General features: G+C 33.3%; 1 protein-coding gene across 2 annotated transcripts; it reads left to right on the top strand.

The window, feature by feature from the left end:
- The first annotated feature begins 297 nt into the window (after nt 1-297).
- LOC140439545 (probable cytochrome P450 49a1) lies at nt 298-17,458 on the top strand. Of its 2 annotated transcripts, none has more exons than XM_072529521.1 (7): nt 298-1,328; nt 1,408-1,839; nt 1,963-2,155; nt 6,374-6,525; nt 7,941-8,158; nt 11,294-11,494; nt 17,282-17,458. In XM_072529521.1, the coding sequence occupies exons 2-7, from the start codon at nt 1,554-1,556 to the stop codon at nt 17,396-17,398; spliced, it is 1,167 nt and encodes a 388-aa protein (XP_072385622.1). In that variant the 5' UTR covers nt 298-1,328; nt 1,408-1,553; the 3' UTR covers nt 17,399-17,458. The 2 variants fall into 2 exon arrangements, with proteins under 2 accessions (XP_072385622.1, XP_072385621.1); XM_072529520.1 differs by having other exon boundaries at nt 299-1,328; nt 1,426-1,839.
- Nucleotides 17,459-17,506: the final 48 nt, after the last annotated feature.

Below are 17,506 nucleotides of genomic sequence, written 5' to 3'. Positions count from 1 at the left end.
AGGGTGGCTGCATAAACTCACAGCGTGGTGCCGTGGCCGTCGGCTTAAAACTATCTTGAAAATTTCATAATGAAATATGTAGTTAGGGGGAAGTGGGAAAGGAGTACGAACGGGTAACTTTGCATCTACGCCTAAACAAATTTCGATGCCATTGATTTGCAAACTGTCTTTTTTTTTGTTTTTTCACAATAAAATCTTTATTTTCAATATATTAAATTGTTAAATTTTTAATTTTAAAACTTAAAAATGTATATTTACAATATTCAAAGTATTTATTTTTTTAATTGTATAACTTTGAATTAAAAATTGGTTTGTTCCAACACAACGAAAAACCGTCACATAACTTTTTATTATACTGTTTTTCTGCCCAGAAATTAACGAAACAATTTTAAAAAATTTCAATTTAAAAAAAAAAGTATTCAATGAAACTTTTTACTAAATTATGAAATTTTCCATTTCGCCAAAACTTCCATTTCATCCATAATTTTTCAATAACAACAAAAAGCATTCCTGATTTATTTTTGAAATAACAAAATAAACTTTAACAGTACATTTTAATGAATAGTACCTATATGTGAAAGTTTTTACGCTGTATGGGTACTATTTAATCTTGTTTTAAAATAACAACTAATAGTATCTAAAACATAATTTTCACAATGAATGAATATTGGTGAAATTATTACAATATAGTCTTAAACTGATTTATACTTAAGATTTGTACATATTTCAATTAAAAATTTGAATTATAATAATTTTTCTAAAAAGATTAATTTATTAAAAGTTAAAATAATATTATTTTCTTTAAACAATTTTATAAAACGCAAAAATTTAATCCTATTCTACGAGCACGCGGCATCTACATATAAAAATATCTAAAGTTGCATTTATTGCCCCACTCTTTCATATTTTAGAAGCAAACCGCTCCTTAGTGGTACCACGTGCAACACGTGCGTTCCACTCGTCCCACTTTTCTTTATCTATGTCACATCTTTTGCTATGCTCAAAAATAACAGTGAAAAATTCTTCTATAAGCGTCTATATTCTTTGCTATGTCTATCGTATGAGAGACAGAGATAGAAAAGATATTCAACACATTTGATTTTGAATTTAAAATTTATGATAAATAAATACTTTGATTTGGTTTTAGAAATTCAAATTACAAACATAAAACACAAACATTGGTCATTTTGCTGACAAACGTACGTTAGTAAACTTAAATAGTTGTAGTTTACATTGATAAAATATGAAGTCCATTAAATCTTTTAAGGAAATACCTACCTTAACAACTTTACCAATACTTCAGCATACTTACTTATTTCTTCCCGGAGGTAATATTTATATCATTGTATTATTAATTAATTTGAAACATGACTCCATGTATACTTTGATATTCTATATATTATGTAGTAAACCTTTTTATTTAAGGCAAGTATAAGTCAGAAAGATTGACTGAGGCTGTTGAAGATATTAAAAAACAATTAGGTCCAATTTTTCGTTTAAATTTAGGTGGTACAAATCTTGTGATCACTACAAATGCTGATGATGCTGAAACTATGTTCAGAAATGAAGGTATTAGACCTGGTAGACCTCCTTTTCTAGCACTACATCATTATCGCACAAAACGTTTTAACAGTGTAGGAGTTGTTCCTGGTAATGGTGAAGACTGGTATAAATTTAGAGGTGGTGTTAATCCTTTACTGAAGACTAACTTGATTGATTCTTTTAAAAGAGAACAACAAGATATTGCTGAAAAGTTTGTTACTTATATTAGAAAAGAGATGGATCAAGATAAAGTTGTATATAATATCCTTGAGCACCTGTTGAAATTTGCTATTGAAGGTATGTGAAGATTATTTTTTTTTTATTTTATATTACTACCAAAGAATATAGATGCATATGAGTATATTCTTTGTAACTACCTAAGAGATGTTTAGTTGTAAACATAAGATGTTTACTTTTCAGCCATTTCAGTTGTTTGCCCTGGATACAGATTTCATTGTATATCTGGGCAGAATAAACAAGCTGAAGCTATAATCCATGCTAGCAAGGAGTTTTTAGATGGACTTTACAAGACACTTATTGGTCCTCCAATATGGAAAGTGTTTGAAACTTCTGGATACAAGCAGTTGAAAACTTCCCATGAATTTATCTATAGGTAAAGTTGTATAAGATTCAACCTGTACTTGATGTATAAACACACTAATGATCAGTATGGCTCAATTTTAATAATTCTTTCATCAAATAATCAAAATGATTCATTATTAACTAATATTTAGCAATTGCACTGCCATACTTTGATTAAGTTCTAAACTATGTCCTAATATTTACTGTGAACATATAGATCTGTAATAGTCCCAAAAAAGGAAAAGTCGAAACTGTAGGAAGGATATTAAAGTTTCCACTCACTACACTAATTCAATTCACTCCAGCAATTAGATAACATTGGTATACAGCATTAGCTGCATACTTTTCATGAAGAAATTATTCATGTGGTAGATATTACATTCTATTACATCCTCTACATTCTGTGAATTCAGTTGCAAGAGCTTGTCATTGCCATGTATAAAGATACATACTTCTTCTTCTTCATGCGACTAGGATTACTCCTGTTTGTCTGTCTCTTATTCTGTTACAGTTGTTGTTGACTGTACATTATCTTTCCACCTTTTTGGCGGCCTTCCAATGGATCTTCTGCTATATGGCTTGTTGTTTTTACAGATGTTCACTAATCTATCTGGTCCCATTTGGTTTACATATTCGTTCCAGTTTTTTTTCTTGTTTTTATCCACCTGTTAATATTTTGAATTTTGCATTGTTCGCATATACTTCTGTTGGTTTGTCTGTCTCTTAATTATATGCCCGCTATTGATCTTAATACTTTCATTTTGCTATTGTTGATTTGTTGTTTCATCTTTCTTGTATCAGTCCTTGTCTCCGCTACATATGTTAGGATTGGTCTTACTGTTGTCTTGTATACTTTCATTTTGCTTTCCGTGCTCAGATATTTGTTTCTCCATATGGTTTCTTAGAGGCAATCACTTACTCTTGCCCCTTTTGATACTTGCCTTGTGCCATCTGTTCTTATATTCCTGTCACTAGTGCTCTACTCCTAGGTAATTGAATATCATTACTTGGTTCTACAATTTTGCCATCTATTTCTAGTTTGCATCTATGCGGCTCTTTACTGATCACTATACATTTAGTTTTTTCTACTGACATTCTCATATTAAGTTTGTTTGCTGTGATATTGAAGGTGTGGAGCTGCCTTTGTAGGTCATTTTCGTTATCAGCAATTAGTACTTCACATCATCGGCATGGCATAGTATTGTGATTTTATGCGCTCCCATGTGGTATCCTTGTCGTTTTCTTACTTCGTGAATTATTTGATTCATCACCATATTGAATACCAATGGGATGAGCGAGTCTCCTTGGCGGATTAATCCTTTTAGTTCTATGCATTCTGTTTCCCCTGTTAGCATTATAACTCTGGTCTTGTTCTTGTTAATTTCATTAATTTTCCATATTATCTGATGGTCTATTTGTTCAGCTTGTAATAAATTTAAGATGTCATTTCGCTTCACCCTGTCAGAATTGGTCTTAAAATTAACATCTCAAACACAAAATTTATGACCAACTTTGTAGTCAGCTGTAAAATTCTGATTGAGAGCCATAACATCGACCAAGTAATAGCTTACAAATATCTAGGGCATGAGATTCTCTTAGGCCGAGATAATCAGACAACTGAAATACAAAGAAGGATAGGTTTTACATGGGTTGTGTTTGGTAGATTGAATAACATTTTCAAGTCTATTATCCCAGTTTGTTTGTTCTTACATATGGTGCAGAAACACTGACTCTGACAAAAAGAACAATAGATAAAATAAGAGTTACACAACATACTATGGAAAGATCAATATTAGGTATTTTACCATCAGAGATAAAGTACCAAACCTAGAAATAAGAAGAAGAACAGTAGAAAAGAAGACTAATATGACAATTTGCTAATCCATAAAACTTATAATTTTATTTATTTTTAATTTTTTAATTTGTCATGAAAGCAAATTTTTTATTAATGAAAAATTGTTTATTTTTACTTTGAATAATTTTAATAAAAAGGACCTGGTATCACTGGCTGGTGTATTTCTTTAAGAAAGTTTTTGGGATTGGAATTGAATCAAAAACACTGCAAACAACACACAACTGTGTCCCACACAAACTGGAAATAGTCTAGGGTAACCATGGAACACAAATGGACAATTCTTGGGAAGTTGGACACTGATTCGGGCTTCGGATTATCCTGGATGACAACACTACAATCTTCAAAACTCGGCCACTCAATTCCTTCTTAAAACCATGTGGACCTCTCAAATGGTTGGAAACGCCGTCTTGCAAATCTCCCACATAGGGCACAGCACAACCAATCGGTGATTAACCCAACAAAAACTACCAAATAGCATCTTGAGCCCAAATTCACTTCTCAACTTAAAAAAAATTGCCGGCTTTTGAATACTACACGCCAAAAGCTGTCTCTTCCCAAATATAAATCACCTCTCACTGTTTTACTTAACTGCTACTACCACTTTACACTATATTTCCATGACAAAAATGAATAACGAACAACAATAACGAATTTAAAAAAGAAAAAAAATATCCGGACTAAACAATGAACTGACCACTTTTGCGATCCATCGTACAGTGATATCATTCGCCCAACCCGGTATAAACGGAAATATTCCTGTCTATTTGATCATGAAGAGCAAACGCGAAATACCAATCTATGACGCAAAAATATTGAGAATATTTTTCGGTGTTTTAACATATACGATGGGAAATCGAAATGCTACAACATGCAATGAGATATGAGGTATTGTTTTAGACGGAATATTCACTGTTAATACTTTTTTAGACTTAGGAGATATTGCTGGGACATGCGCAATGAAATTTTAGAGAGAGTACACCAAATAACTCATTTTCGTCCAAAAGTGTAGATAAGACGTATTTTCACATCACCGACGATAAATATCATCATAAATATCATCAAATATCATATATAATTTTTTGTTCAATAAATATACACAAAGGTTAATACTATCATTTATGTAATCCTCTGATTAGCTAACAAAGTTACAATTATAGTTTTATAATTGATTATGGAACAAAGAGAACCAGAAAATGAGGATCTGTGAAGAATCTTCATAACTTGCACTTACTGTATCATTGGTTTTGTCAATATTTCCGTTAATCGGTATCATGTTAACTGTTGCTAATTAAATCAGCTAAAAGTGTGGTCGTTGTTTATCTACAAAGTATCAACTCGATTTTGGAATGTTTCTTAACAGAATGTCCATTTTGTACTTCCACTCAGCCTAATTGCTTTTTCCTTTCAGTATACCTATCATTGTTGGTTGCTAAGGATCTAGTGACTACTACCAATAAAACAAGCGAAGCAATTAAAAGACGAATAAACCTTACAAATAGTGCCTAGTATGAATCCCAAAAACAATTCCACTTAAGAAATATCCAACGAAAAACTAACAAGTATTATGTACAAAACACTGCTGAGGCCGGTCCTCATATACGGGGCGGAAACATGGACTCTAACGCAGAAGGATGAAAGACTTCTGGGAATATTCGAGCATAAGATACTCCGCAACATATTTGGTGCTATACACGATCAAGGTCAGTGGCGCAAAAGATTTAATTTCGAGTTATACCAACTCTTTAATGAACCAGATGTCGCAACGTTCATTAAAACACAGCGACTTAGATGGGCCGGATACATAATACGAATGCTGACATGATTGCTAAAAAGCTAACGACAGGAATACCTATAGGAAGAAGAAGTAGATTAGGTGGTTAGATGGAGTTGAGACCGACTTAGGGATACTAGAGATCAGAAGATGGCAACACATTGCCAGAAACCGAACAGAATGGCGACAAATCTTAGAGCAGGCCAGGATCCACAGAGGATTGTTGAGCCAAAGATGATGATGATGATAGCTATCATTACTTTGTTTGGACCCATGATACTTCTACCACTTTTCAAAAACAAATTTTCGGCTACGGCCCTTTTCTTCTATGCTTTAGCAATTAAACTTTCTTTCTATGCTAGAAAGTTTAATAGCAGTGCATAAAGTAGGTAATACTTATAATCATTGGATATTTGTTATCGTCATTTCAAACTTGATTATGTTCTTTTTTAAGATTTTTTTAAACGTATGAGGAATCGAGTTATTTGAAAGTTACGATACTTTTGAACACACTAATTTGTCGTGTCCTATTTACACTATATATTTTCCTTCATTTTTACTCAATTCTCACAATTATTTGGTTGGTTTACATAATATTCGTTTTCTGTTTGTACTTCTTGTAGGACTTTGGAACAAATTTTGAAATCTCTTAAAAAGATATATGACACTCATCCCGAATCTTTAAAGGAAACTCATCCATACATGTACACATTATTCGATAATAAAAAATTTACGCAAGACGATCGTAACATGTTAGCAATAGAAGTGTTTTTAGGTATGTAATTATGAATCGTTGTTGTATCAACTAACTTAAATTGTTTCTTTTTAGTGCAAACTAACTCTCATGGTATCTATTAATAAATTATCTGTGCTTTCTTGTAGCCATTCTCTACTTTGATGATGATGATAGTGTGTTTGGCATGAAAACTAGTCCATTTGCCACAGATTTTTGAAGGATTTATGTTATGTTTATGAATTAAAACTTGATTGTAACAAATTTATATTATATATCCGGATGCATGTAAGTGATTGCATACGAGTTCGTATATTGATTTCTGATTCATTGACAGTAGGTGGATTATGTTTATTGGAAGTTGCACATTACTTTTAATCAGGTTTTCATAACATGTAGATGAGAATGCTTTGTTTTTAATACATCCAAAGAGGATGTGATTAACATCACACTGGGAAATATTATTGCATGAACACTTTCCTAATTCTATGTTTAATCTAGCCAGGTGAGCAGGAACAACACCATGACTAGTTTTTAATCTTCAAAAAGTTGCTGCTGATCGTTTGAATATGTTATATTGGCATATGTGTGGTAGTTCTGAAGGACGGTAACGTAGGATGAATCTTGTAATAATGATTATTTGATATATTCGCCAATATTTTCCATCTGTCTTGCCAGTTAAAATTTATTTTTTTATTATAAAAATTGAATAGATCTAATAGTGTGTATATTTGTTCTTGTATACCAGAATGAATAGAATCCTTAGCGAGCTCGTCTACTATTTCATTATCTTTTATCCCGGTGTGACTTTTTGCCCAAATAAATGTTACATCTTTGTTTCTAATTTTTTGTTTAATGTCACCTATCAGCTCACATGTCTTATAGTAAACTCAGGATTAAGTCCACTAAGAACTAACTTAGAGTCTGAGATGATCACAGCATCTTGCAAATTTTCGTGCTCTAGCAAATCCAGAGCTTTCTTAATAGTGTACCGCTTCTGCAGTGTAAATAGATCAATGTAGAGGAAGTTTTATTTTAAATGATTTGTTATTGGAAGGAATGTACACTGCAGACCCTACCTTCCCACCGTTCAGTTTAGAGCCATCTGTGTAAATTATGGTTTTATTAGTATATTCACTCAATATGAAGTTCAGCAACTCGTTACTTATTTGATGTGAATCTGAATATTTCGGAAATAGGTATAATATTTGGTTTTTTGAAGATCGTATTAAATTCTAGTTTATAGAATGGTATAACAAAATTTGCTAAAAGTGTAACCGGTAAATCATTGGTTTTCAGTTTCCATTCTCTACTTTGTTGTGTTTATTTTACAACTTCGCCCATTTCCTTTGTATTACTTATTAACACATACTAACCTTTATTTTTTAATTATGTAGCTTACTACTTAACAAAAAAAGGAGAAGTTTTAAAATATTGTTTCTTTCTTATCATTTTAGGGGGAATTGACACAACAGCTACAACCTTAGCTCTGACTATGTTCTATTTCGCACAAAATGAAAATATCCAAGACAAAGCTCGACAATCCATACTTGATGATGATACATATTTAAGGGCCTGTTTAAAGGAAACTTTGAGACTCTCCCCTACTGCAGGTGCAAATAGTAGATTTTTGGCACAAGACGCTATTATTGGAGGTTATCTTATACCAAAAAACGTATGTGTTTGTTAATGTTTGTTTTTATTATATTGTTTTAATATTCTCCTCTTTTTAAAACGACGACGACACGTAAAGTGTGTGCTTTGGTGACAGTATAACGTAAGATGATTATGATAAAGTTTTTTATAACTACGCTCTACGCAAATTTTTATTTTTGTACTGCTCCAGCCCGAACGGTGTTGTATGCCGATAACGGCACAACATTAGTTTTATTTTTAAATAATTAATACCCTTAATATTATTTTAATCTTGAGTTTACTATTTTTTATTATGACAATAACGACGTTTTTAATTATTACTTCTCCGCCGAACTCGTCTTCTTTTTGTGGTGCTTATAAGTTCCGTATATTCGCACTCCTTCTGGCAATTTTGATTTTGTTTACAGCTGTTTGAAACAGGCTTTGGACTTATCATATTAAACAAATTTCTGAGAAACTTTGTTCACTGGAACTACTTATATAGATCAGGAAATATGTTATCTTCTCGTGACTTTTAAAAATCGAGTTCATCTAAATAACTTCTAATCTGGCCTTTGCTAACAGCTGTTTTATCTCTACAGAATACAGAATGTTCACATCCTCAATTTATATTGATATCCAGAGATTTGATATAGTCAGTTTTGTAATAAAAATTTATATTTGACTTATTGTACGGGGTTAATTAAAACGTTGTTTTATTATCCTAACTTTGAAACATCCTGTGGAATAATCCCGTTTGCGAATTTTCGTGAAACCTTATTTTTCGGTTGCAACCATGTCTCCTAAGCATTGTGTTTTTTGTTTTATGTCAAAATATGCCTTGGTTCATTTTTTAGAGTCAAATGAATTTGCCACCCACAATTTAGGACTTTTTAAATTATGATTATCTTAAAGTTATTTTGTAATACGACGAGGTGGCTTTGGTGACTGTTATCATTATGTCAGATTGACACTTACATTTTGTTTACCTATGATTGATCATGGTTATTAGTGTCGAAGATTGTGCGAAAGTCGTTGCTCTGGTTAAAGATGGGCGAAATTATGAATATGTCGCTAGAGAACTACACACTCATCGCTCTACCATCCCAAGGGTAGTGGAACGTTTTATACAAACTGGAACAAACAAGCGTAAAGCGGGAAGTGACAAGAAGCGCAAAACTACCGCTTTAGATGATCGTTTTATACGAGTCAACGCTTTGCGGGATCGTCATTTAACAGCGGTGGAAACAAGAAATCAACTTCAAGAGGTTCGAGGCAATAACGTAAATGTATTTACAGTTCGTCGAAGATTACAAGAATTTGGTTTGCAAAGTTGCAGATCGCAACTGAACCCAAATTACTTCCACGGCACAGAGTGGCTAGACTACAATTTTCCAGGGAACATTTACATTGAAATTTAGGACAATGGAGTAATGTTCTTTTTACGGATGAGTCGAGATACTGTCTTCACTCATCAGATGGGAGAGAACGAGTATGGCATCGAACTGGAGAGAGAGATTTGCGGAGTGCGCTTTCAGTCCCCGCGTTAGCCATGGAGAGGGTTCGGTGATGGTATGGGCAGGAATATCCCGAGAGGCGCACACTGAATTGGTATTTATTGAGGGTTCGTTGACTGCACACTGGTATATTAAGAAAATTTTAGCGAATCACGTAGTACCCTTTTCTCAATATATCGGCGATGATTTTCTATTAGTGCAAGATAATGCGCTACCCCACACTGCAATGTGTGTCACGCTATATTTAGAGGAAGTTGGTATTAATAAAATTAACTGGCCAGCGTGTTCGCCAGATCTGAACCCAATAGAGCACGTTTGGGACATACTTGGTAGAAATATTAGAGGTCGCTAAGTCGCAGCAGCCTCAATTAACGAACTTCGCTTGGCTCTAGAAGAGGAATGGCAAAACATCCAGCAAGATGATATTCGCAACCTCATAGACAGCATTAGCCGATGTGTATAGGCAGTTATATAGGCTAGGGGAGGCAATACAAAGTATTAAGTTAATTTTAGTAGTTTTTCTTTGTTATTTGCGTACTTAGGTTAAGTTACATTTAAGTTGTTTTTTTGTTTTGTTATTGTTGTTATTGTTCATTAAAACCAAGATCATGTCGTTGCTTTTAATCATTATTTAAATACAGTGCTTCTGGGATGCCGATATGACATTTCTTCGATATCAGTCACCAAAGCCCCCATCGTCGTATTACAAATTAATACAAAAGATAATGGTAATAGGAAAAGTCGTAAATTGTGGGTGGCAAGGACATTTCGCTCCTAAAAATGAACCAATCCATATTTTCACATGAAACAAAAAGCATAATACTTAGAAGACATGGTTGCAACCGAAAAATAAGGTTTTACGAAAATCCGCTAACGGAATTATTCCACAGGATGTTTCAAAGTTAGGATAAAATACCACTTTTCGATTAACCCCGTATCATAAGTCAAATAAAAAATTTTACTAAAAAACTCACTATACTAAATTAAAATTTATAAATTTTTACAGTGTGATAAAAATATCATCAAAAGAGGGCTAAAAATAAAAAAAAACTGAAATACTTTGAATTTGACCAAAATTTTCTCCGTTGCGTTTTTTTGCATCTGAGTGTATTTGCCTGTATATACAGGGTCTTCCAATAGGAACTTTCCAACCTTGACAATTGGTAGCGGCCATATTGTTAAAAATATCTGGCTAATTGGCTGTCATTGATTTAATCTATTTTTTCAAATCACCATGGATGGATATAGCGTACAACAACACGTGCAATTGTTTTATCAAAATGGGTGTTCTTTTCCGGGCACGTTTTGCGCGCTTTGTCCATTTTAAGGTCGCTTTAATCGTCCTAACGGGAGGACTGAAAACATCGCCGCTGTCTGTGAGAGTATGCAGGAGAATGAGGCAGTCGATTTCACGTCGCTCATAAGAACTCGACCTTTCAACCAAGTCAACATAAGTCAACTCGATCCTCCGCAAATCTCATGTTGTTGAGTTTTTCTCTGTTCATTAAAATTCTCTCGTTCATATTTTCTACGGCATGTTTGAAACTTGTTTGAACTGTCTAATATGTTCATGTATTAGTATTAAACACTGTAAGATTGAGTTGGAGTCACGTATTGGTTGACTCATTAATATTATTTTCAACATGATATGTTTTTAGACGCTGGTAGCTGCATTTAGTTCGGTGATGTCGAACAGCCCAGAATATTTCGAAAATCACGATCAATACATACCAGATAGGTGGTTAAGAAACTCAAATAAAAAATTTCACAAGTTCGTATCGTTGCCTTTTGGTTATGGTCCAAGGATGTGTCCAGGAAAACGAGTAGCTGAAATGGAGATGGTAACTTTGTTGAAAGAGGTATGTACAGTCGGGTAACTATATTTACAATGTTTTAACAATTATCAATTTATGATAGCGCCTGATGTGCGATTTTGAAGTGAAGCATCTATGCTGGCATTGTATTACTTTTTCTGTACAGTAAAATGCTGAGGCAAGCGTTAAAAAGGACGTAGCGACACAGCGCCACGAAATAGCGGTTCGTGGTTTGCAGTCACAATCAACAGTTGGAAGAGTCCATTTACGCGACGATTTATGAAAAAATAATAATAAAATTACTGTATTCCATTTTAAAAATATTATTTAAATTTTAAAAAATACCTAAAACATTGTATGAAGTTTCGCGTTAGTCCACAGTGCCGCCTACTGTATATTTTTTTTTAAATATGGGACAGCTGAATTAACTCACATCGCAGTGATGATTATTTTAATAACAATTTTGATTGGAAGCTAGTCGTAGAAGAAACACAGTGTGTAATATTTTTTGATTTAGCATGTTTGCTGTCGATTATTCATTTTAATATTGGTTCCACGGTTGTAGAAGGCTCTTTTATTGTAGCCTTAGATAATAGTATGCAAGTATATCCGTTGATTTACATTAATTTAATATTAAAAAAGTAATGAAAAATAAAGCATACCGAAATAATATTGCAAATACCGCAACCCGAGTTAGAAGAATTATTTATTATATTTTCAGAAGACTATTGAGAACCATTTCAAGAAAATGAGAAAGATCAAGAACCTGGTAATACAATAACTAACGAAAAAGAAGAAGAAGAATGCACAAGGAAGTATCTAAAAATATAACAAAATTTAAAATGTGAAGAAAAAAAATCTCGAAAAAGTACTCGCACCCAAAGTGAGTAGACTACCAAAAAGAAACCGATTTTTATGGGCAAAAGAGCATCAACGTCAATGGGATTCAGTTATTTGCTGTGATGAATTTAAGTTTGAGGTCTGTGTTGATGATACAAAGTAGACATATTCGAATGTCATTGGAAAATCTCAAAACCACAGAGATTACCTCAAGAGAAACGTTAAGTTCCCGATATCTGTTGGTCTGGGGTTGTATGTCCTATCACGGAGATGAACATCTCATTTTAATTGGTGGCACTCAATGCTAGGACGTACAAAAGTATTTTACAAGAAGATTTATTGCCCTCCCTTAATGAATTTCAACTGCTAAGTGACATATTTATATTTCAACAGGACGGCGCAGTCTGCCGTCAATCAGTTTTAAAATGGGCCTTCAATCAGTTCTGATCTATCCCCTATCGGGACTCTTTGACATCAAATGACAAGTGTACTTCGAACTACATCAGTTCGCACAATTCCTGAATGAATTCAGAATTGCTGAATTGAAGTGTGAAGTTCAGGAAATTTGGGATAACTTTCAACTAGATTATTGCCAAACATTATTAGGCGTTGTAAACTACGACAAAGAGAATTGATGTCGTTTTAAATCATAAGTGTGAATCAGACATTCTTTGTTCTTTATTTTATAATTATTATACTTAATAAAAGTATTATATATTGTTAATTAATTACCAAAACCACATAGTATCAAATAACCTCAATCGAATCCTTTTAATTTATAATAGTTCAACAAATTCTAATTCAGAAAAGTAAAATTGTGTTGAATATTGCTTTTGGTCCAATTCATATGCGTCTGGGCTCGTATTAAAACTAAGCGAATCAAAGCACTATAATAGTAATGTTAATTATATTAATCATAAGATGTTTGGAATAGTTTGGATGTTATACATAATAACGATGCCATTAAGTATGGGTACACGGAAACTCATCACCAATTAACATAAAAGTACTCGTAGATCGTACACTCATCATTTCAATAAAACCAGGCTTTTAAAAGAGAGCTGGAGAGATTTGTAAACTGATCACTGGCCTACCTGCACCCCGTGACAGGTAAAGATTCGGATGTATTAAATGCAAGGGTTGGCTGGTATTTAGGAATTCTAATACGTTCTATTGATAATAGTTCTACCTCTAACTATTCGATAAGAAAAAGTTTTCTTCCTTTGCCTTATTCCTTCAACATAGACAGTGAACTGATCACTGATTACGTGATATTTGATAAAATTTGAAATTATTTCAAATTTCAATTGCGAAAGAATCTAAAATCAAGGCAAAGCGAAGTATAATACAACCGGTGAGTTATATGATGACATTTTTACATCGTTTTTATTTTTTTGTTGATTCGCGCTAGTGTTCGCGGAGCACTATGATCAAATAAAAAAAGATCAACTTAAGTTCTTTAAGGATAAGGATATTCTGCGTAGGCAATATTCGTTTACTATTTTTACTGCGAATAAGTTTATTCGACGTTTCGATTTTCATTTCGGAAATCATTCTCAAAATACAAATTATTTTGTTTTTATTACTTGGTAATAAAATTCTTCTAATTTAATTTTATCTGATACGTTCATATTGACTTCTTCTTCTTCTAGTTCCATGACCGTTATCGTTCGTTGGATATCATGTTGGCTACCATATTCGCTATCGTGACTTTATTGACAGCAGCTCTAAATAACGATGTAGTTGATTTTCCATGCCACTGCCTTAGATTTTTCAGCCATGATGTTCTTCTTCTACATGTTATGTGTCTCATAATGTGACCGAAGTATTCCAGCTTGCGTTTCTTTATTATATTGACCAGTTGTGTTGTTTGGTTCAGCCGTCTAAGGACCTCCTGATTTCTAATTCTGTCGACCCAGCTTATTTTCAGTAGTCGTCTGTATACCCACATCTCAAAAGGCTGTCAAGCGTCTAAGGATAGCCTCAGTTAAAGTCCACGCTTCCACTCCATACAGCAGGACAGGAAAGATGTAGCAAGATGTCATTCGAACTCTAAGGTCAATGCTAAGATCGTGACTGCAAAGTACGTTTCTCATTTTTACAAAGGCAGCTCGGGCTTGTTCTATTCGGCTTTTAATTTCTGCGGTTGGATCCCAGCTCTCATTGATATTACTGCCGAGATACATGAGTTTCTCTACTCTGTCCAGTGTGGCATCTCCGACTTTTATACCGTCATCCTGTATATAATTTTGTTTGCTAACTATCATATATTTAGTTTTCTTAACGTTGAGTTTTAATCCATACTGATCACAAGTCTGTTTTATTTTGTTCATTAGATTTTGAAGGTCTTCTCCGCAATTAGCAAGCACTAAGGTATCGTCGGCATATCTAATATTGTTGACGGTTACTCCATTCACAATAATTATACCTTCGGTTGTCTCCATTAAAGCTTCCTTAAATATTTCCTCCGAATATAAGTTAAAAAGTAAAGGCGACAATATACAGCCTTGTCTCACTCCTCTTTTTATATTTATTTCATCCGACAGTTCTTGTTCAACCTTTATTCTTGCCACTTGATGCCAGTATAGATTTGTAATTATTCGTAGATCTTTATCGTCCAATCCTGCTGTTTCTAATATTTCTAGCATTTTGTTATGTCGGATTTTGTCAAAAGCCTTTTCAAAATCGATTGCACAAATGTACTCATTTTGATTTATATCTCTGCATCTCTGTACTAGCACCTGTATACTAAACAAGGCTTCTCTTGTACCCAAGCCACTCCTAAACCCAAATTGAGTATTGCTAATTCTGTCCTCTAACAGCGTGTAAATTCTGCTGTGTATTACTCGCAGGAACATCTTCAAAACGTGACTCATCAGACTTATTGTCCGATAAACACCGCATGTGTTTGGACGATGTTTCTTAGGTATTGTGACAAATGTCGACTTTAACCAATCAGTTGGTAATATCCCAGTGTCATAAATTCTGTTAGAGATTACACAGAGCTTCAATTCCATTTTCTCCCAAAAACTTTAGTATTTCAGCACTTACTTCATCGGGGCCAAGTGCTTTTCCATTTTTTGCCGTTTGTATTGAACGTGTAACCTCACTTTCTGTTATAGATGGACCTGATATAGCAATCGGTGTATAGTGTTCTACTCTCTCATCTTCAAATAATTCAGAAATGTAGTTTTCCCATTCTTTTAACTGTTCATTGATGTCTAATATTCTGTGTCCGTTTCTGCCTTCTAAACTTTGGGATACTTGTTTCCAGCGACCCCTTTTAATTTCTTGTGCAGATGAAATGTATCGTGTTTCTTTTCATATTGTTCAATTTCATTACATTCTTTACTATGAAATTGTGTTTTCGCGTGTCTTATCTTCTGCCTGATTATCGCGTGGATCCTCTTGTATTCGTTTTTATCTTTATTTCTGACTTCTCTTCTTTGATCCATAAGTCTCAGTATTTCTTCTGTCATCCACACTTGTTTTTTTCTTGCTTTTAGCGCACTCAATTTTGTTTCTTGAACAGTCTTTAATTCTCGTCCAGTTTTCCTCAGTACTTTCCTCTTTGCTTGATGTTAACTTCATTTTTTGTTCTAATATACTAGTTATTTTTTGTTTTACAGTATCATTTAACATCCTTTCCCTATCAATAGTAACTGTTTGCTTATTCGTCCTTGCAACTCTTTTTAATCTGTCTTATTTTTCCGACTAAAATATTGTGATCTGTTGGTATATCTGCGCCTGGATATGTTTTTACTGCTAATACTGAATTTCTGTATCTCTTATTTATACATATGAAGTCTATTTGGTTACGAACAACTCGTTCAGGTGTATCTGCTGGTGATTTTCAGGTGTAAAGACGACGTTTTGGAAGTTTGAAAATTGTGTTTGTTATTACTAATTGCTTTTCTACGCAAAAAGATGCCAACATATCTCCTCTTTCATTTCGTATTCCCAGACCATATTTTCCTATGATATCTTCCTGTTCACCTTCACCAATCTTTGCATTAAAATCTCCCATGATAATATTGAGATCGTGTTTCTTTGTAGGTGCTAATACTTGTTCTAAATCATGATAGAATTTTTCAATTTCTTCTTGTTCATAGTCTTGTGTGGGTGCATATACTTGTAATATGTTCACATTGATTGTTGTTGATTGTATTTGTATCGTCAGTATCCTGCCTGAGAATAGGACGACGTTTTTTACAGCTTTATCTGTTTCCTTCGACACAATTATTGCTACACCATTTTTGTGTTTTGAGCTGTCTTCTCCTGAATAGTATACAATGTAATCATCTACAGTTACTTTTCCAGACCCTGGCCATCTCATTTCACTTATTCCAAGGATACTTATATTTAGACGCTTCATTTCTTTAATGGTGTTGTGAATTTTTCCTGGTTCGTACATGCTTCTTATATTCCATGTACCTATTTTTCTTTCTTTAGAAAATGTGTTCATGTTTCTAGTTGATCGGGAGATTCTTAGCACCCCTGCTCCATTGAAGGAGCGCCCGTACTCGGGGCCGTTGTATTTATTAGCCATTTCCATGATTTTTTCTTGGGAAAATTAGGTTCATATTGACAATTCAGACATATTATATATTTTATAGTAGATAACTTTAAAATGATATTGTCAATTTTTTAAGTTGCGTTCCTGGGACGACTTTGGAAGATAGTTCATTCGATGACATGAAATCTTGTTTAATTTGTATATTGGGAACGATTTCCGAGGTGGAAATCGAAAGGTCAAAATAAACTTATTTTAAAGTAAACTTGTGGATTACTCTCGAATTAAAAAGTTCATTAACAATATTCTAAACTATTATGGCGTTTTGGTTGAGAAAATTATTTTACCGCATTGAAATTTAGTAGTACATAAATTTTAATATACGTGACAGTATGAAATAAATAATTATTAAGGAACTTGTCTTGCTGTATCGTAAATTCTCTTATCACTAAATGCTCATTGAATAAATTCTATTTTAGATTTTAAAAAACTTCAGATTGGAAGTGGACGACAAGAGGAAAATGGGTATGGTGTACAGGATGAACAGGATCCCGGATAGGCCTATCGATATTAAATTTTTAGATACAAATCACTAAATATTTATTAGGTCATTGTACAACAATACATAATGTCTTAATATACATTTTTATATACAATTTATTTAATAATTTCCTACCTTATGTCTTAGATTTTGTACAATAAAA

The sequence above is a fragment of the Diabrotica undecimpunctata genome, chromosome 4 (genome assembly GCF_040954645.1).
Source record: "Diabrotica undecimpunctata isolate CICGRU chromosome 4, icDiaUnde3, whole genome shotgun sequence".
NCBI lineage: Eukaryota > Metazoa > Arthropoda > Insecta > Coleoptera > Chrysomelidae > Diabrotica > Diabrotica undecimpunctata.
The sequence above is the reverse complement of the archived record's forward strand: the minus strand, read 5'-3'. Positions and strand labels throughout refer to the sequence as shown.

What these genes read in the sequence shown, in the direction of transcription:
- LOC140439545 (XM_072529520.1), top strand. Translation starts at nt 1,244, where the DNA reads ATGAAGTCCATTAAATCTTTTAAGGAAATACCTACCTTAACAACTTTA. An exon ending in TCCCATGAATTTATCTATAG is followed by an intron (nt 2,156 to 6,373) that starts GTAAAGTTGTAT and finishes TACTTCTTGTAG; the next exon opens with GACTTTGGAACAAATTTTGA. An exon ending in TGGTAACTTTGTTGAAAGAG is followed by an intron (nt 11,495 to 17,281) that starts GTATGTACAGTC and finishes ATTCTATTTTAG; the next exon opens with ATTTTAAAAAACTTCAGATT.